Source organism: Mesoplodon bidens (genome assembly GCF_964165515.1).
Source record: "Mesoplodon bidens genome assembly, chromosome: 8".
In the NCBI taxonomy this organism is placed as follows: Eukaryota; Metazoa; Chordata; class Mammalia; order Artiodactyla; family Ziphiidae; genus Mesoplodon; species Mesoplodon bidens.
The window spans coordinates 55484719-55500712 of NC_138165.1; the positions used below are offsets into that span (position 1 = coordinate 55484719).

The 15994-nt window shown below is 34.2% G+C and overlaps 1 protein-coding gene across 1 annotated transcript in view; it reads left to right on the forward strand.

The window, feature by feature from the left end:
• Positions 1-15994, forward strand: part of LRP1B (LDL receptor related protein 1B) — a gene marked incomplete at its 3' end in the record, with an annotated part of 2330707 nt that overhangs the window by 1686701 nt on the left and 628012 nt on the right. The window contains exons 45-48 of the mRNA XM_081243013.1: positions 3550-3747; positions 5242-5446; positions 14314-14478; positions 14754-14998. Of these exons, the coding sequence (XP_081099139.1) occupies positions 3550-3747; positions 5242-5446; positions 14314-14478; positions 14754-14998 (813 nt within the window). The remainder of the gene's footprint in view (positions 1-3549; positions 3748-5241; positions 5447-14313; positions 14479-14753; positions 14999-15994) is intronic.

The window sequence follows — 15994 nt, forward strand, 5'->3', positions numbered from 1 at the left end:
CCTTATAATATTACACTCTGTGACTATCATACATTATTTATGCAGCCATCTATTGATGAATATTAATGTTGCTTAATCTTTTGCTACCAGAAATGATATTGCAAAGGATTTCCATCCTCATCTGCAAATTTTCATGTGTACAAGTCTATCTTTACAAATGGACTTACTTGATCAAATAGTGTAATATATATATAAACTTTTGATGGAATATTGCACAGTGACTCTACTTAGGGGTTATACTTTCGTTATCAATATACCAGAGTGCCTTTTATCTACATTTTAATCAAAACAGTGTCTTATCAAATATTTTCATAGTTTTAAAATCTGTTTATCATTTTATGACAGAAATTGAATACTTTTTAAAATTTCAAAGTTGTTTATATTTTCCTTTCTTTGAATTTTCTTTTTAATACCGTTTGCCCCGTTATTCATGTGAGTATTTTTTCTTGTCAATTTGTAGGAACTCATATGTATTAAATAATTTAATCCTTTATTATATTGCAGATATTTTACCCAGTTTGCCTTTTGTCTTTTGACATTTTTTACATTGTTTTCTCTCCTACAATTTCTTCAGTAACGTTAAATGTCATTCTTTTCTTTAGGTCTTCTATGATTTGTATCAAACTCAGAAAGGCTTTCTTCATTCTAGCATACTAAAAATAAAATAACACATATTTATGTATGTAAGAAAAGTAGATACTTTTGAAGAAGCAGTCATTCTGTGATTAAAAACTGTGTGTTCTTTAACATTATTCAATATAAGCTTCTCTAGCAAGTAGCTGCTGCACCTACAATTTACTACTTAACTAAGGGCAAACAAACTATAAGCCAAAGGAAGGGGAGGCTCTTCAGAGCTGTAATGTCCCAGTTTCAGCATATGCTAAGAAATATCTGACTATTTTTCGTGTGTCATCATCCAACCTTTTCTCTTACCCAGTATCTCTTTTGCTTAATCCTTTGAGCGATTTCTGAAACTTAATAGTCATAATAATTATTAAATATTTATTAAGATATTATTAAGTATTCACACTTTTAACTGTCAATTATCTTGATAACTTAGTATGTTATACACTTTATAAATTAAAATATTGAGGATCAGAAGGTCTGAGTAAATTTCTCAGATTTATACAGCTAGTTGATAGCAGAGCTCTGTCTTAAACACAGTTTCTGACTCCAAGTCTGTTACTTGCAGACTACATCACAGTTACTGCTACATTTGTGTTTACTGTGATGATTTTCAGCTTATAAAACAAATTTGCATACATCATCTAATTGGATTCTGATAGCAACAGTTTAAGTTAGGTTGAAAGGTGGTTATTGTTTACTTCATTTTACAGGTTAAAGACATTTAATTCCTGAAAAGATAAAAAATGTTTCTAAGCTAATAGTTGTTTCATAGCCAAAGCAGGTAATCAAATAAGGATTGCTGATCCAAAATTAGTTATTATTTCTTTTAAACAACTGTGCATCTAACACACCTTTTTTTTTTTTTTTACTTTAAAAAAGTTAAATTTTGGATTTTAAATTTTATTAGTATTTGTTCTATTGGGAGCTTTCTGGAACTGGTTATTTTGTACATGTTTGGTATCTTGTATCAGTTAGCTATTATCACAGTAATGTTGTGCAATAAACACCACAATACTATGCAATAAATAACCATAATACCTAAATGATATTAGGTATTATCTCAACAATATACATAATGTTTGCTCACAAATTCTCAGGATTTCTGGGCAGTTCTTATGGTCATGACCAGGCTTGCTTATACTGTGTGATCAGCTGAAGGGCAAGTAGATGACTCTGCTGATTGTGGCAGCATCTCTCCCATGCTAGCTGTCAGGTGGTCCCTTAGGATGGATTCAGCTCTTCTCCACATTTAATCACTCAAAATACATTTATTTAGTGTCCTGGGCAGAGCTCCCTAAAGTAGATTCACCTCCAGTGAAACAAAATGGTAGGTAACTCCCCTCCACCAAGGCAGCCAGCACCTTCTAATCTAAGACCTGGTGTGTACTATGTATTCCCTGGTGCTAGGTGTTAAGGACAGTATAATGAGCAAGACAGATGAGATCCCTGTTTAAGAGAGTTTATAATATAGTGAGGAAGATCATTGGCAAACAAGGAAATATTGATTTTAAAGTGTATCTCAAAAATAATAAATAGGCTATGATGATATAGAATAATGGAGGTGTGCTTTTATTAGATAACTGATCAGGAAAGACCTCTCTGAGGAAATAAGATTAATAAGAACAGTAAACCTGGTTGCAATTGACAAATCCCAGTTCAAATGAAGTTGAATAGAGTTAAGTGCATTGGCTTATATACTGAAAGTATTAGAAGTGTATAGGGTATTTGAAGGAAGGAGCTTATCTTAGGGGTAATTGGAACTATGGATTTAGGACATCATGGTCTCTCCCCTGGTCATCACTGCTTCTGTTTCTGAGGCTTTTTTTTCTCTTCTCCTACAATACCACGAGTAGACTTACACAAACTACAAGGACATGAACTGACAACACTAGGCTGAGAAATCTGTGACCATAGAAGAAAAGAGACTCTTTCCCCTCAGCTTGAAAACTTCTCTGGAATTTTACAAACCCGTCTTCCTGACTTAGATCTCACATCCACCTCTTGAGTCAACCACTTTGGCCTGGGATAATTATAACAGCTCACATTCACAGACATGTATAGACTTGGGATAGAAAAACCAATTTCCCTAAAGAAAAGCACAAAAGGGTGGCACTAACATGGAAACAGGAGAAATCTTTGTGAGCCTGGATCCCTCCCTTAAAATGTATATTCATCAAGTGAATTCATGTCTAACCCATATTAGTATGTCCAATGGTAATTGGTATAGGACTTAATACATTTTCAAAATGATAACATAATTTTTATAACTTTTGGGTATTAAAAATTCTTTCTTTTATGTACAAAAATATAAGACTTTACTCTCATATTTGTTTTCAAAGCTTTTTCTGTTTCTCCCTACTCGGGCCTGGTCCAGGATTAAAAACTAGTGGGGGAAGAGTTGTAGACATGATCTTCTTGGGTTGTCAAGAGAACCACCATCTTCCCTCATGGAGAGTATTCACTAATTATCAGCCCAATAATTGGTTTTTGTTGAATCTCTCTCCTTTGTGGATCTAGAGTAATGTGATGGGCTAAGAGTGGCAGTGTTAGTTTTATTCACCTCTTAGCAGTTCCTATGGTGATGTTTCTGAAGTTTAGATTGTCAGCTGAAACTACTTTAAAACAGAAAGTCTTACATTTTGTCTTGGAATTAAACAATTCTTGTATTTTAAAATCAGAATCAGGTGTATAAAAATTCAAAGAATAAAAACACATTTTTATGTTATTTTAATAAATACAAATAAACCTAAGTTTTTCAAGTTTCTTTTACATTTTGGATTAAAAGAAATTGTTCCTTTAGTGACAGAAAATTACATAATAAATTATACTTTTAAATAAATGGATTTTGACCTCAAGCACTTTATTCCACTTACTAAGCCTATAAATATTTTCATAAGCCTATTAAAATAAATTTATTTTCAGATCCTTTTGAAGCATTCATCATCTTTTCTATTCGCCATGAGATCAGAAGGATTGATCTTCATAAAAGAGACTATAGTTTACTTGTTCCTGGATTGAGAAACACAATAGCACTTGATTTTCACTTCAATCAAAGTTTACTTTATTGGACAGATGTTGTAGAAGACAGAATATACCGGGGCAAGCTTTCTGAAAGTGGAGGTACATCTGTTACAATGTTGACTTAATGTTCAGATTGATTTCTAACTGAAAATTCCAGAAATCAGAAGGAATTTTGATTAGTCTTTGGCCTTTGGTTCTTCATCTTCTCCCTCATATGTGTAAAACCAGGGATGTGAAGTATATGTGTGAAGATAGGGGAGGGAAGTGGTGAAGGCCTGTACTGTTCACACCATTTTCAAGTTGTGAACTTTTTCATGCATATTCGGTGAAGAAATTTATTTACAAGAAAAAAAACATTGTCTCCTACATACTAGTAGTCATATTTTTGTCAGTTAACATAGCTTGTTTTTATTTGGTTTTCACCTTTCAGCATAATTCAAAGAAACAATGAATTATTACAAAGATTACAAATATGAGCTAAATACTTTTTCCCATGATTTGACATCTCTTTTCTCCAATCTAGGCCATTCTTTAGTAGCAAGGCCTTGAAATAAATATATGTAATAATTCTCTTGAAAATTTTAGATCTGTGTAACATTCCAAAGGCCAGGTATTACTATCACCATCAAAATTCCTCCTTAAATCACCTATACAATTTTGGAAAAATATAGTATTTGAACACACTATATAATTATGATCTGTGAGTTTGTGTCCTGTGTCATATTGCAAGGTACTGACTTCAAATGATGGATTTAGATCCATGACTTTAGATGGTTAACTGTTCAAAAAAACCACACTATTAAAAGTCTAACAAAAGCATTGGCAATGTCATAAATTATAAAGAGCTATCCTATTAGAAAAAGGATTGTTTTTTAAATATATATATATTTAATTCCAAAATAAATTAAGGAATGGATAAATAAGAGTAGTGCTGGGTATTACCAAATTGCTTATTTTTATTTAGACCACACTTCTGCCTTCTTCTCTTATTTGCAAACATGTTATATCCTACAAGTCTCATGGCTTGCAGGATATAACATACAAGCCATAAAACTTGGCTTATGGTGTGGAGGTGGGTGATTTGGGGCTTTTGTTAAGGTTAAATGCAGCAAGAGTGATCTTATAGGCATGCTTCAAAAAAAGAGTGGGTGCTGACTAGCTATGATGCATGTTAGCCCAGGTGGACTTTTTCTTTTTATTCTACCCCTGAAGATCAACGTTTGAATTAAATTGCACCAATTTTAACCAGCACATCATTTTTATTTCCAAAATCCCTTGTTCTGACTAAAAAGTCAGAAGCACGAAATAACTTTTTTGCAACCTAAACATTGTTGTTAGCCTCAGAGTTGTTTTAAAATTCTGTTATATTGTCACTGAAAGGATTTAAGAGATCAAAAAACTCTGCTGGGAAAGATCAGTGATTCTAAATTTGGGGCCTTCTTAGTTTCCTCTGTGCCAGGTAACACTTTTGCACTATATCTCTCAAGGTTAATATAATGTTAAGTACTTCATATTGCTAATAAGTAGGCCTTTTCCTTTGTGCTTAACAGGTCCCTTGAATGGGTGCAAGTGTTGGCTTCTCTTTTTTTGTAGGTGTCAGTGCCATTGAAGTGGTTGTGGAGCATGGCCTGGCTACCCCAGAAGGACTAACAGTTGACTGGATAGCAAGCAACATATACTGGATAGACAGCAATCTGGACCAAATCGAAGTGGCCAAACTAGATGGTTCCTTAAGAACTACACTCATAGCAGGAGCTATGGAACACCCCCGGGCCATCGCTTTGGACCCAAGATATGGGTAAATAAGTTTGCCTTTCACAGATTCAGTTAGGCATAAAAAATAATCTTTCAACTTAATACTGAATTCAATTATCTCATAAATTATGAGTCATAGTGCTTATTTTGTGCATGTAAATATGTGTGTATATGTACTTGTGCATAGTTGTGTATATATGTGTGTGTTTATATGTACATATACAATTATATACATAAATAATTGTGTGTACATATATCTATATATATATAGCTATAAGTATAGATATATCTCAACAGTTTTAGTTTGTTACCATGAATTTTGTTATAGGATTGCTTACATAGGTACTTATAGGGGATAGAACATTTTTTTCTAAATGTGGGCATTCGGCCCTTTTAGAAGCTATTGTAACTCTATTTTAAAGCAGTAATTTAATGAATTTCTTTTTGACCTGCCAAAGAGATGCTGTAATTGTTTCTAAGGGGTGCAAACCACAGTCTATGGTCCAAACAGTCACCGATGTTAACCACCTCACCTTGTATCTGTATTGATATTTGTATATACTTGGAGTTAGTTTGAAAGAATATTAGAATAAGCTTGAAAGAGTCCAGTATTGAGATGCTAATTACGGGGATATTTGAAGGACAAGACACATGATTCTGGAAAACAAGGTCAAATGTATAATTCAGGTTATTGCCCCCACTGTTTCCCTGTGTTCCTTTGTGAAAGAGCAGAAGAAAGACAGTGGATTTGGAGCTAGAAAACAAGGGTTCCAGCACTGCTCAGTCATTTATCCTCTGGGAAATCTACTCAAGTGTATTGTCTTCCCTTAGATTTCAGTTTTCTCTTTTGTAAATCAGGGATAATAATTTCTTTATAATTACATTGTTTTGAGGAGCTGGGAAAATGTGGAAGATAATATATAACTCATTTACATGGGAATGCTTTGCTCTTGCTGTTAATTGTTTATTTCTTTGCTAATTGTTTCATTAATCCAAAATCATTGTCAAGTCTAAAGGATGGTAGAAAGGAAATTTTTTTTGGCTCTGTACCTTTAAGTAATACAAAGTCTAGGGAGGACCAAGGCGAGGGGGGAGTCAGCCAGGAGGGACTTTAGTGAGATGAGAAGAGAGAAAAGGGAGCCTTGTGTTTAAGTCAGCTTCCTGGCCCATACTCTCTGCTTTGTGCCCTGGTTTATGCTCAAGACCCAGAAATCAATAGATTGGGAAGTCTGTTTGTTTTCCTTTTCCTCAATTCAGATACAGAAATTAAAGGGACAAGGCAGCTTGTCTAGACCAAGGCTCCAAACTGGCAACTCTCATTGCTGTGTTTGTTTTACCTTTCACAGAGTTTGACATTTATTTGAATTAGTTGCCAAAATTTAAAATATTGAAAGATTTTGCATACAACTCTGGATTTCTGGCTTCTTTCACAAAAGTAGGGAGATCTGGCCACAATCAACAGAGCGGCAATTGTATCTTTTTTTTTTTTTAACATCCTTATTGGAGTATAACTGCTTTACAATGGTTTGTTAGTTTCTGCTTTATAACAAAGTGAATCAGCTATACATATACATACATCCCCATATCCCCTCCCTCTTGCATCTCCCTCCCACCCTCCCTATCCCACCCCTCTAGGTGGTTACAAATCACTGAACTGATCTCCCTGTGCTATGTGGCTGCTTCCCACTAGTTATCTATTTTACATATGGTAGTGTATATAAGTCCATGCCACTATGGAGAACAGTATGGAGGTTCCTTAAAAAACTAAAAATAGAATTACCATATGATCCAGCAATCCCACTACTGGGCATATACCCTGAGAAAACCATAATTCAAAAGACACATGCACCCCAATGTTCATAGCAGCACTATTTACAATAGCCAGAACAGGGAAGCAACCTAAGTGTCCATTGACAGATGAATGGAAAAGAAGATGTGGCACATATATACAGTAGGATATTACTCAGCCATAAAAAGAAATGAAATTGAGTTATTTGTAGTGAGGTGGATGGACCTAGAGACTGTCATACAGAGTTAAGTAAGGCAATTGTATCTTCTAGGTATGCCCTCCAGTTTACATGGTTTATGCTTTGCCCATTTCACTCATTACCTCCTGTAATAACAGTTCACTAGGAAGAGGTCATCTGTGTCTAATGAGAAATTCCCTTTTTCAAACGGACTGTCCCTGAGGTTACAAGTAGACTGTCAATCTTGACCCTTTACTTCCCACAGAGGTCCATCATCAACAGAGGTTTTTACCCTCAGTGTAACAGCTACTGGTGTGAACTTTTCACCTATTAGACCTATCTACATTGTACCAGCACTTTATCTGCATGAGAAACTTTCTGTATAAGGGAAAGTGGTATTTTGGAGAAAGTTGTAATTTTAGCAAGTATACCAACATGGTAGGAGAACTGCTTCCCAAAAAAAACAAATGGCACACAGAGAGAAAAAAACAAATAAATAAAACACGTGTATAAAAATTTTGAAAATAGTCTGATCAAGCAAAGCAGTAGATCTGGGAATTGAAGCTTCTTTTCCTATAGCTTGGAACTGACAATGCTTAGAATAAATTTATTTATCTCAGCTTGTTTGAGGAATAGCCAACCTGAGAAGAGAAAAAGAAAATAGAAATGCAAAAGACACACAACCCACAAATGCTATTTAAATGAAAATATCAGGCACTATTTCAGTGATATAAGGGGATTTCCAGAAGTAAAATGTTCTCTAAGAGTTGAAAGTTGGTATAGAAAGCTAGTCTCTGAGGAGGGAAAACTTGATAATGCTTCTGAGAAAGTTGATGTCCTCCATTGCTACTACGAAATTGTGAGGCTAATTAAGATAATTACAGTGGTAATAATTTTATTTAATGGGTGAAGAAATAACACTTGTAAAATTGTTTCTGGTGTAAATGACCAAAGTTCAAATGGCAGTGTCAATTCACTAACTCTAGGAATAAATTAAAAGTTTGACAGGTTTGGGTGTCATATGATATGATAGAATTTTTATTATTAAAAATTATTTTATAAAGGATTGTGTTGGTTAAATATGAGGTTCATGTAAATACCTTTAGAGCCCAGTTGTAAATTTAAATTTAAAATGTAGCAATTAGATTTTAAAAATGTAGTGCAAATATTAAAATTTATTTTCAGGTTTATTGGATATTTTGGTGAAAAGTTCATAGACATTTTTAAACATTGGACCTTTCATAAAGTAGGCTGAGAGACTAGTAAAAATAAGTATTCCCTTATTTCTCACATTATTGATGAAATAGGTAAGAAAGCTGTGAATCAAAATTATAGGAGCTCCAAAGACATTTAAATATTTTTTGAAATTTTTTATTTTAGGATAAACCCACTGGATAATTTTTTGAGAAATGTAGTTTGTGTAAATGTTATTACCTTTCCTACTAGATCATAAGCTTTCTGACGGCAGAGTTGCTTCCATGTCTATGAAATCCTTCACTGCCCTTGATATATATAATTGTGCTCAGTAAGCTCTTGTTCAGTAAATTAATGCATATGAATAGACCTTTATTTTACGTGAAACTTACAGGAACTCAAGGATACACCTTAAAGAGTGAAGTATACAGTAAAATACGCTCATGGGCAATACTGTCATCTTCTTTGACAATAATGAATGAAAGAAAAAGTTTGCAACCAGCCACTTTGCTCCCTCAGCACAGCTGAGAAAAAAAGCAGGCTATAACATTAACCCCATAAAACACGTTTACAGCACATGATCTTCTGAAGCAGTCAAGGTCTTTGTGACCTTTTTTTTTTTTTTTTTTACAAATCTCAAAAAAGAAATGTTTTAATCAGTACTTTGCTTCCTCAACATAGAATCCACAGACCTTCATTTTACATTATAAGACATGTTTGCTATCATGTTACATTCCTTCCGTATTCTGGGTTTTGACCCAGTGTCCCAAGTGACAAGTTATTCCAAGATGCTAAATTGGGAACCTTATGGAGGAGCTATTTTTCTTTCATTCCATTTTAAAGGAATACATTTATTGCTGAGGTGACCTGAAAGAGTACATGAATCTCCTCTAAACATCAAGTTTATTATTAGGGAGTAGCAAGCACCAGGGAGTTCAGAATCTACAGGGTACTCACTTCAGTTCTTGAACTTTCCTTGCCTTTATGCTCCTGTAACTGCATGGTGTCTTCCTGCTTCTTTGCTGGTATTTAGTTTTCATTTGTCATAATAGATGGACTCTGATATAACCATTGCAGTTGGTGAAAGCAGATATAGTAATTGTGAAGATTAGTGAGACATCTAAATAAAATTTTAATTTTATCTGGGAGCGTTTCTAAATGAAACTAATAACATTGTTGGTTTCAGAAGGCCTAAAGACTATAGATAAGTAACCTCTTTTTTTTTGCCAAGATCCTTTATTTTCACCTTCTGCACCTTGACCTGATAGATTATAATAGCTCTTTCATGCCCATAATGGTACAAGTTGTTCATGGTCCATTTACCCAATTTAATCCTGATACAGACTAACCTGTGAATGCAGGAACTATAGAATCAGTAGACTGTAGTCTCTTTTTTAAAAGCAATCATGGTTGAACATTTCTATACGTCCTGTAAGAAGGGATATTCAGTCTTTGTATACTTGAAGAAATAATGGGGTCATTGAAATGCTAATACATTTTAACTGTAAAAAGAAAGTAATAAGGGGAAAATGATTCTTTTAAAATACCACATTGTAAAGTGTACAAAAGAGCGCCTAGAATTTTATGAAACAATGATCCTTGAAATCAACTTTTAAAATTGATTGTTAACTGACTATTGTCAAGGTTAAGAACATTTTTAGGGGAACTAATTCTAGAACATGTATTTTATAAAAAGTGTTGGAAATTTCCCACCTAAATTAATGAAAGATAGGACTCTAGTGACCACTGCAGAAGAAACAGCTTAATGCTGCTATGTTTAGTGAAGAAATGAAGGGACCACTTTTTTTTTATAATTCCTCAGAGTGTCCCAAGCCATACATTTTTGTCCACTAGAAACATGCATTTGAAAGTCTACAGTGTCTGTTTCTAGTAAACCTGCATATAGAAGGGTTACTTATATGCGTGTTGGGAATTGCTGCAACCACATAAGGCAGAAGAAGGTAGAAAGTTAAGAGAGACACCAATTCTCTATTTGTTATACAGGCAAAAGACAGTGTTTCAGAAGTCTTTGGGTCATCAATCCAGAGTGTGGAGTACAGTGTTCTCTAGATCTAGTGGGATCTTATCCACAGATACTCAGACTACCTATGACTCTCAAATTCACTGTGTTTGTTTTCAGGGATTATTTTTCCTAAAATTTTTCAAACTTGCAAATCTCTCTACCTTGTGTGTCAAGATATCATCATAAATTTAATCGATGCTAGATTGGTCTTGTTTCTTCAAATAATCTTAATTTTTTAATGTTACGTTTAAAGGGAAGCTGATAAGTAACAACCTGGTGTCAGTGAAAAGTTGTGTGCATCCAAAATTAAATTTGAAGTGAGACACATAATTCATTTCATATTCATCGTTTTCAAGAGAGGCATTCAACTACTTAACCAAATAGCCTACCAGTTTTATATTAATTAACCTGTTTTATTTTTTATTTAATTAGCAACAGATTACATATGATAACTTACAAACAATATATAGTACTGATATTTCCAGATAATTAGCACTTTCTTATACAAAACAATCCTATTCTTAAACTTTAGTCTTTTCAGAAAAAGATTCCCAGCAATAAGATTTTATAAATGTTCTCTGGTACATTTAAAAAAATTATCTATTTACTTAATTTTGGGTTAGTTGCACTTTTAAACCTTTATTTTAGAAATTTTTAAATACACAAAATAAAAGGAATTGTAAAATTAATTCCCTCGTATCTATCACCCAGCTTCAACAATTATCAATACACTGTCCTCTGATATATTAATGTTCATCTTTATCCTTCCCCAACAGTTTATGTAACTTATTCAAATATTTGGTGGTTAAACAATGAATGATTTAGATATTGTTTTTGTGGATATACTCCCACCACCAGAGCTATGGAAACTCCTAAAGATGCTAATGAAACAAAAACTATTTTTTTAATATAAACTCATTTTTTAAGAGATATTCTGTGAGATAAACCTATTCTATGACCTACTCCTCTGAATTTTTTTCTCATGGCTTTGACTCATGCTCACTTTATAAAACTAATCTACCTTCACATACATGCTGTTGTAACATTTAAACATTGACATTAGTATTAATTGTCATTTTTTTCTCTCCCTCTGTGTCTGTGTGTGTCTGTCTGTCTCTCTCTCTCTCCATTTCTTTAATAGTTTGGAATGACTTTGAATTTTGCCTTTAAAAGAATATGCTCTCTGAATATGTGTGTGGATGCTTGTGTAAACACAAATGTTTCTATGTGCTAGTCATTCTGTGTGCTAAATTGTTTACATCCATTACCTCATCAAATACTCCAATCAGTGGTACTATCAGAGTTTTTATTTACAGATGAGCAAACAGAGGCTGAGATTAAGTACGCTGGAATCAGTGACAGATCAAAAATTTGATTGCAAGCTTGTCTGATGCAAAAACCTATGCATTGCCACTATTCAAAGCTGACACAATTATTTAATGACATTTTTTGAAGGTCTAGTACTTAAGTTGTATGGGAACCTACTCATCAAGAAGGTCAATATCTTCTTGACCACACATGACTTTAGCACACATACTTACTAAATTTATTCTATAATGTTTGTATTGTCTTCCAATCATTTCATATTTGTAATTCCCAATCCTATAAGAGGTTATATACCTCTGAAAAATTGAAGTCATAATGAACACTTAGTTTACATCACTCCACATTTCCTGAAATGGATATAATAAACTTTTTAGAAGAGAAGAAAGTTTGAATTGCATTTTGAATTTTGTTCCAGAGGATTGTTTCATTTTTCCAAGATATCCACCAAATTCATATACCTAAGGATCATTCATAGTAATGGAAGAATTGAAAAATAGCAAGGCTATATACAATTATAATGAAAACAAATTTATGTTTACCAGTAACTTTACCACTTCTGACCAAAATGTTGTGAGAACTGATAATAGGAAAATTTGTTAGACTGTCACTGTCTCTCCAGTTCTTTGCATTTTCCCTCCCCAAATCTCCATGCTGTCCATTGGGTTGGTTCTACTACCAAGGTAGAGAAGGCAACTACCATTTATTGATTACCAACCATGTTCCTACTCCAGTACCAGATGCTTGCCCTTTGTTATTTTATTTAGTGACATGATATTAAAGAGTTAGATGTTAAAAGCATGAGAACAGAAGTTAAGCTATCCAGTTTCCCAATTCCATCTTCCACTTGCTGGCCATATAACCTGGTCAAGTAATTTAACTTCTCTAAGCTTGTTTTCTCATCTGTAAAACATGGATAACTTTAACCATGGTCTCATGGTGGATTAAATGAGATAATCTATATAAAGCTCTGAAAATAGTATTTAACATATAGTAAGCACTCAAACATTAGCTAGTTGTAATAATTGTGGAATTGTTGTGTAACTATATTATAATACTATAGAAACATGCATCAGCAGTTTAGGCCACAGTCAATGAAACATAAACTATCTATTACCTAATAGCCTTAGAAATCAAATGCACAACATGAAACATTTGATACCTATCGTGTGGAACTGTTTATACACCATGAATGTAGAGTTACAAGTAGTATTTAGGAAAAAATAAATTGTGTTATAACACTTGCATGTTTGTATAAATCAAAATATATGATATCCTTCTGTTTCTCCTCTGTATCCTCTGTCATATGATCTGTTCCATTCATGTGAATCTAAATATCATCTCCATGCAGAATACTTTCAAATTCATGTCTCCAACTCTGCCACCTTCACTGAACTTCACCTTGGTGTACCACACAGGTTCCTGGAAATCTCCTTTTTTATGTCTTAACATCTCAAGATCCAAAAATTCAAAACTAAACTTTCAATTGCTATACACACTCATACACACTCAATTCCCAGCTCTTAAAATCTGTTTTTCCATTTTTCCCATTTCACTTAATAGGATTCCCTGCAAACCCTCTGTCTGTCCTTACTCTGAGTATGCCAAAACAAGAAACTGACAGTCATCCATGATTCTGTTCTCTACTTCATTCCCTACATCCAATTATCATTTAGTCCTGGCACTTAGTTCTACCTCCAAAATATTCCTTGAACCCATTCCCTTCACTGCTATCACCATATCCCAAACCACTACCGTCTTTGCCTGGTCCTTTAAAATAACCACCTGATGTACCATTCTCCTACCTCTCTATAATCCACTTGTATATGATATCATGTTTCTCCCCTGCTTAAATGTACCTCTATTCCCTTGGAATAAAATCCCAAATAATTACCTTACCCTGCAAGATCACCTGCAAGATCACCCTCTTCAATTTCACCTTCTTCCCTCTTCCCCTTTCCTCCTCACTGCCCCATTTCTGATACATTGGCCTTATTTCTGTTCCTCAGTCACCCACTTTTTCCCCCCATTAGGGCTTTTGTATCTGCTGTTTATTTTTCATGTCCTGCTCTTTACACTGCTCTCCTCATCTCTCAGATTCAGTGTAAATATCACCTCCTCAAAGTGCTTTCTTTTCCTGATTATCTTCTCTAAGTAGATCACACACCTACTATTCTCTCTCATAACAAAATTATTCTTGAACGTATTTCAGTTGGTGTAATTTTATATTCATGTGTTTATTTAGTCTGTCTCCCCCACTGGACTATAAGCCCTGTGAGGGTAGATAATGCATCTGTTTCTCTTGTGATTATTTACCTAGACAGTGCCTAGCATGTCATAGGCACTCAATAAATATTTGTGAAATGAATGACTGAAACAAGAGCATTCTTTCCTTTTCTTCAGAATTCTTTTCTGGACAGATTGGGATGCCAACTTTCCTCGCATTGAATCTGCCTCCATGAGTGGTGCTGGGAGAAAAACCATCTACAAAGACATGAAAACAGGGGCTTGGCCTAATGGACTCACTGTGGACCACTTTGAAAAAAGGATAGTTTGGACAGATGCCAGGTTTAGAAAATGATTTTTTCTTTATTCTCTGTTACCTTCCTTGGATAATATTTACAAAATAAAAGTTGTTCTCATGTGCACGTATCATGACATCAGTGGTGATTTTTGTTTGTTTTTATTTTGATGGCTTTTTTAAAATGTTTCTACAAATCAGATACAGGCCCATAAAATATTTTTTATACAAATTTTTTGTCATTTATCTAAATAGTATAAGCACATCACTGGACTATCTGAATGAGTTTTGATATACTACTGATGCATTTCCTTTTCTGTAGGTCAGATGCCATTTATTCAGCCCTCTATGATGGAACAGGCATGATAGAAATCATCCGAGGTCATGAATACCTTTCTCATCCCTTCGCCGTGTCTCTATATGGGAGTGATGTCTATTGGACAGACTGGAGGACCAACACATTGTCAAAAGCCAATAAGTGGACAGGGCAGAATGTCAGTGTGATTCAGAAAACTAGTGCACAGCCATTTGACCTTCAGATATACCATCCCAGTCGTCAGCCACAGGGTAAGTGCTTGTTATGAATTAACCACCAGAAATATTTTTACCTTAATCATATAATATTCAAACTGTAAAATAACTTTTGTAAGTTAACAGTTATTAATATTTTATGTATTGTATGATGGAAGTGGTGCCAGCCTTTATTTTAATTAGCTCAGGATTTTTTTCTTTGCTTTTTATTTATTTTACACACAAATAGAGAAACCTTAGAAATTAAGTGTTTTAACCCAAGTCCCCCAAGTTTTAGTCACTGCTATTGCATCAGTAAAAGATACTGTGGGAAGCTGTGGAATGTCTTCAGATTTGGAGTCTATTACCTAAATATGATCAGTAAATTAAAGGAAGACACCAAGGACACATTTATATTGGCCCCCAAATGGTCACTGTGCAGTATATTGGGAAGAAAGGGAATAGTGTGTAATAAAGGAAAAACCATCTGCTTTGAGGTTTTCTATTTTAAGAGAATTCAGTTCACATGGACATGTGTGTTACCTATCCCCATGTATTCCACATTTTGGTCAATAGTAATCTCTAACTTGGTTTTGTGATTTCATTTCCTCCACTCAATCCTTGTCAGAGTTAATTCTAAGCCTCACATTTCTTTTTCTTTCTTTTTTGTTTCTTTTCCCCAGGGTACCATGGCCATTCTGTGTAACATCAGCTCATTCTTTTATACCTCTTACCTGACTATTACCCATCATGATATATGTCATAACATATGGAAATCTCATTCCAATGCAAATAATGTTCCCATTATCATTAGCATATTTTTGTTTGAGACTTATGATACTCAAATGACAAGCTCTTTCTCAAAGAGGATACATTTTCTCCTTTTCTCCCTCTTTCAGTGTAGAGTAAGCAGATCTTACACTTCCTTGGCATTTCTGGTCTTATGGACCACACTTCAAGACTTATTTTAAATTCATGTGGTATTGTCTTATTTTAGACTTGATTAAAAATACTCACCTCTGGGCTTCCCTGGTGGTGCAGTGGTTGAGAGTC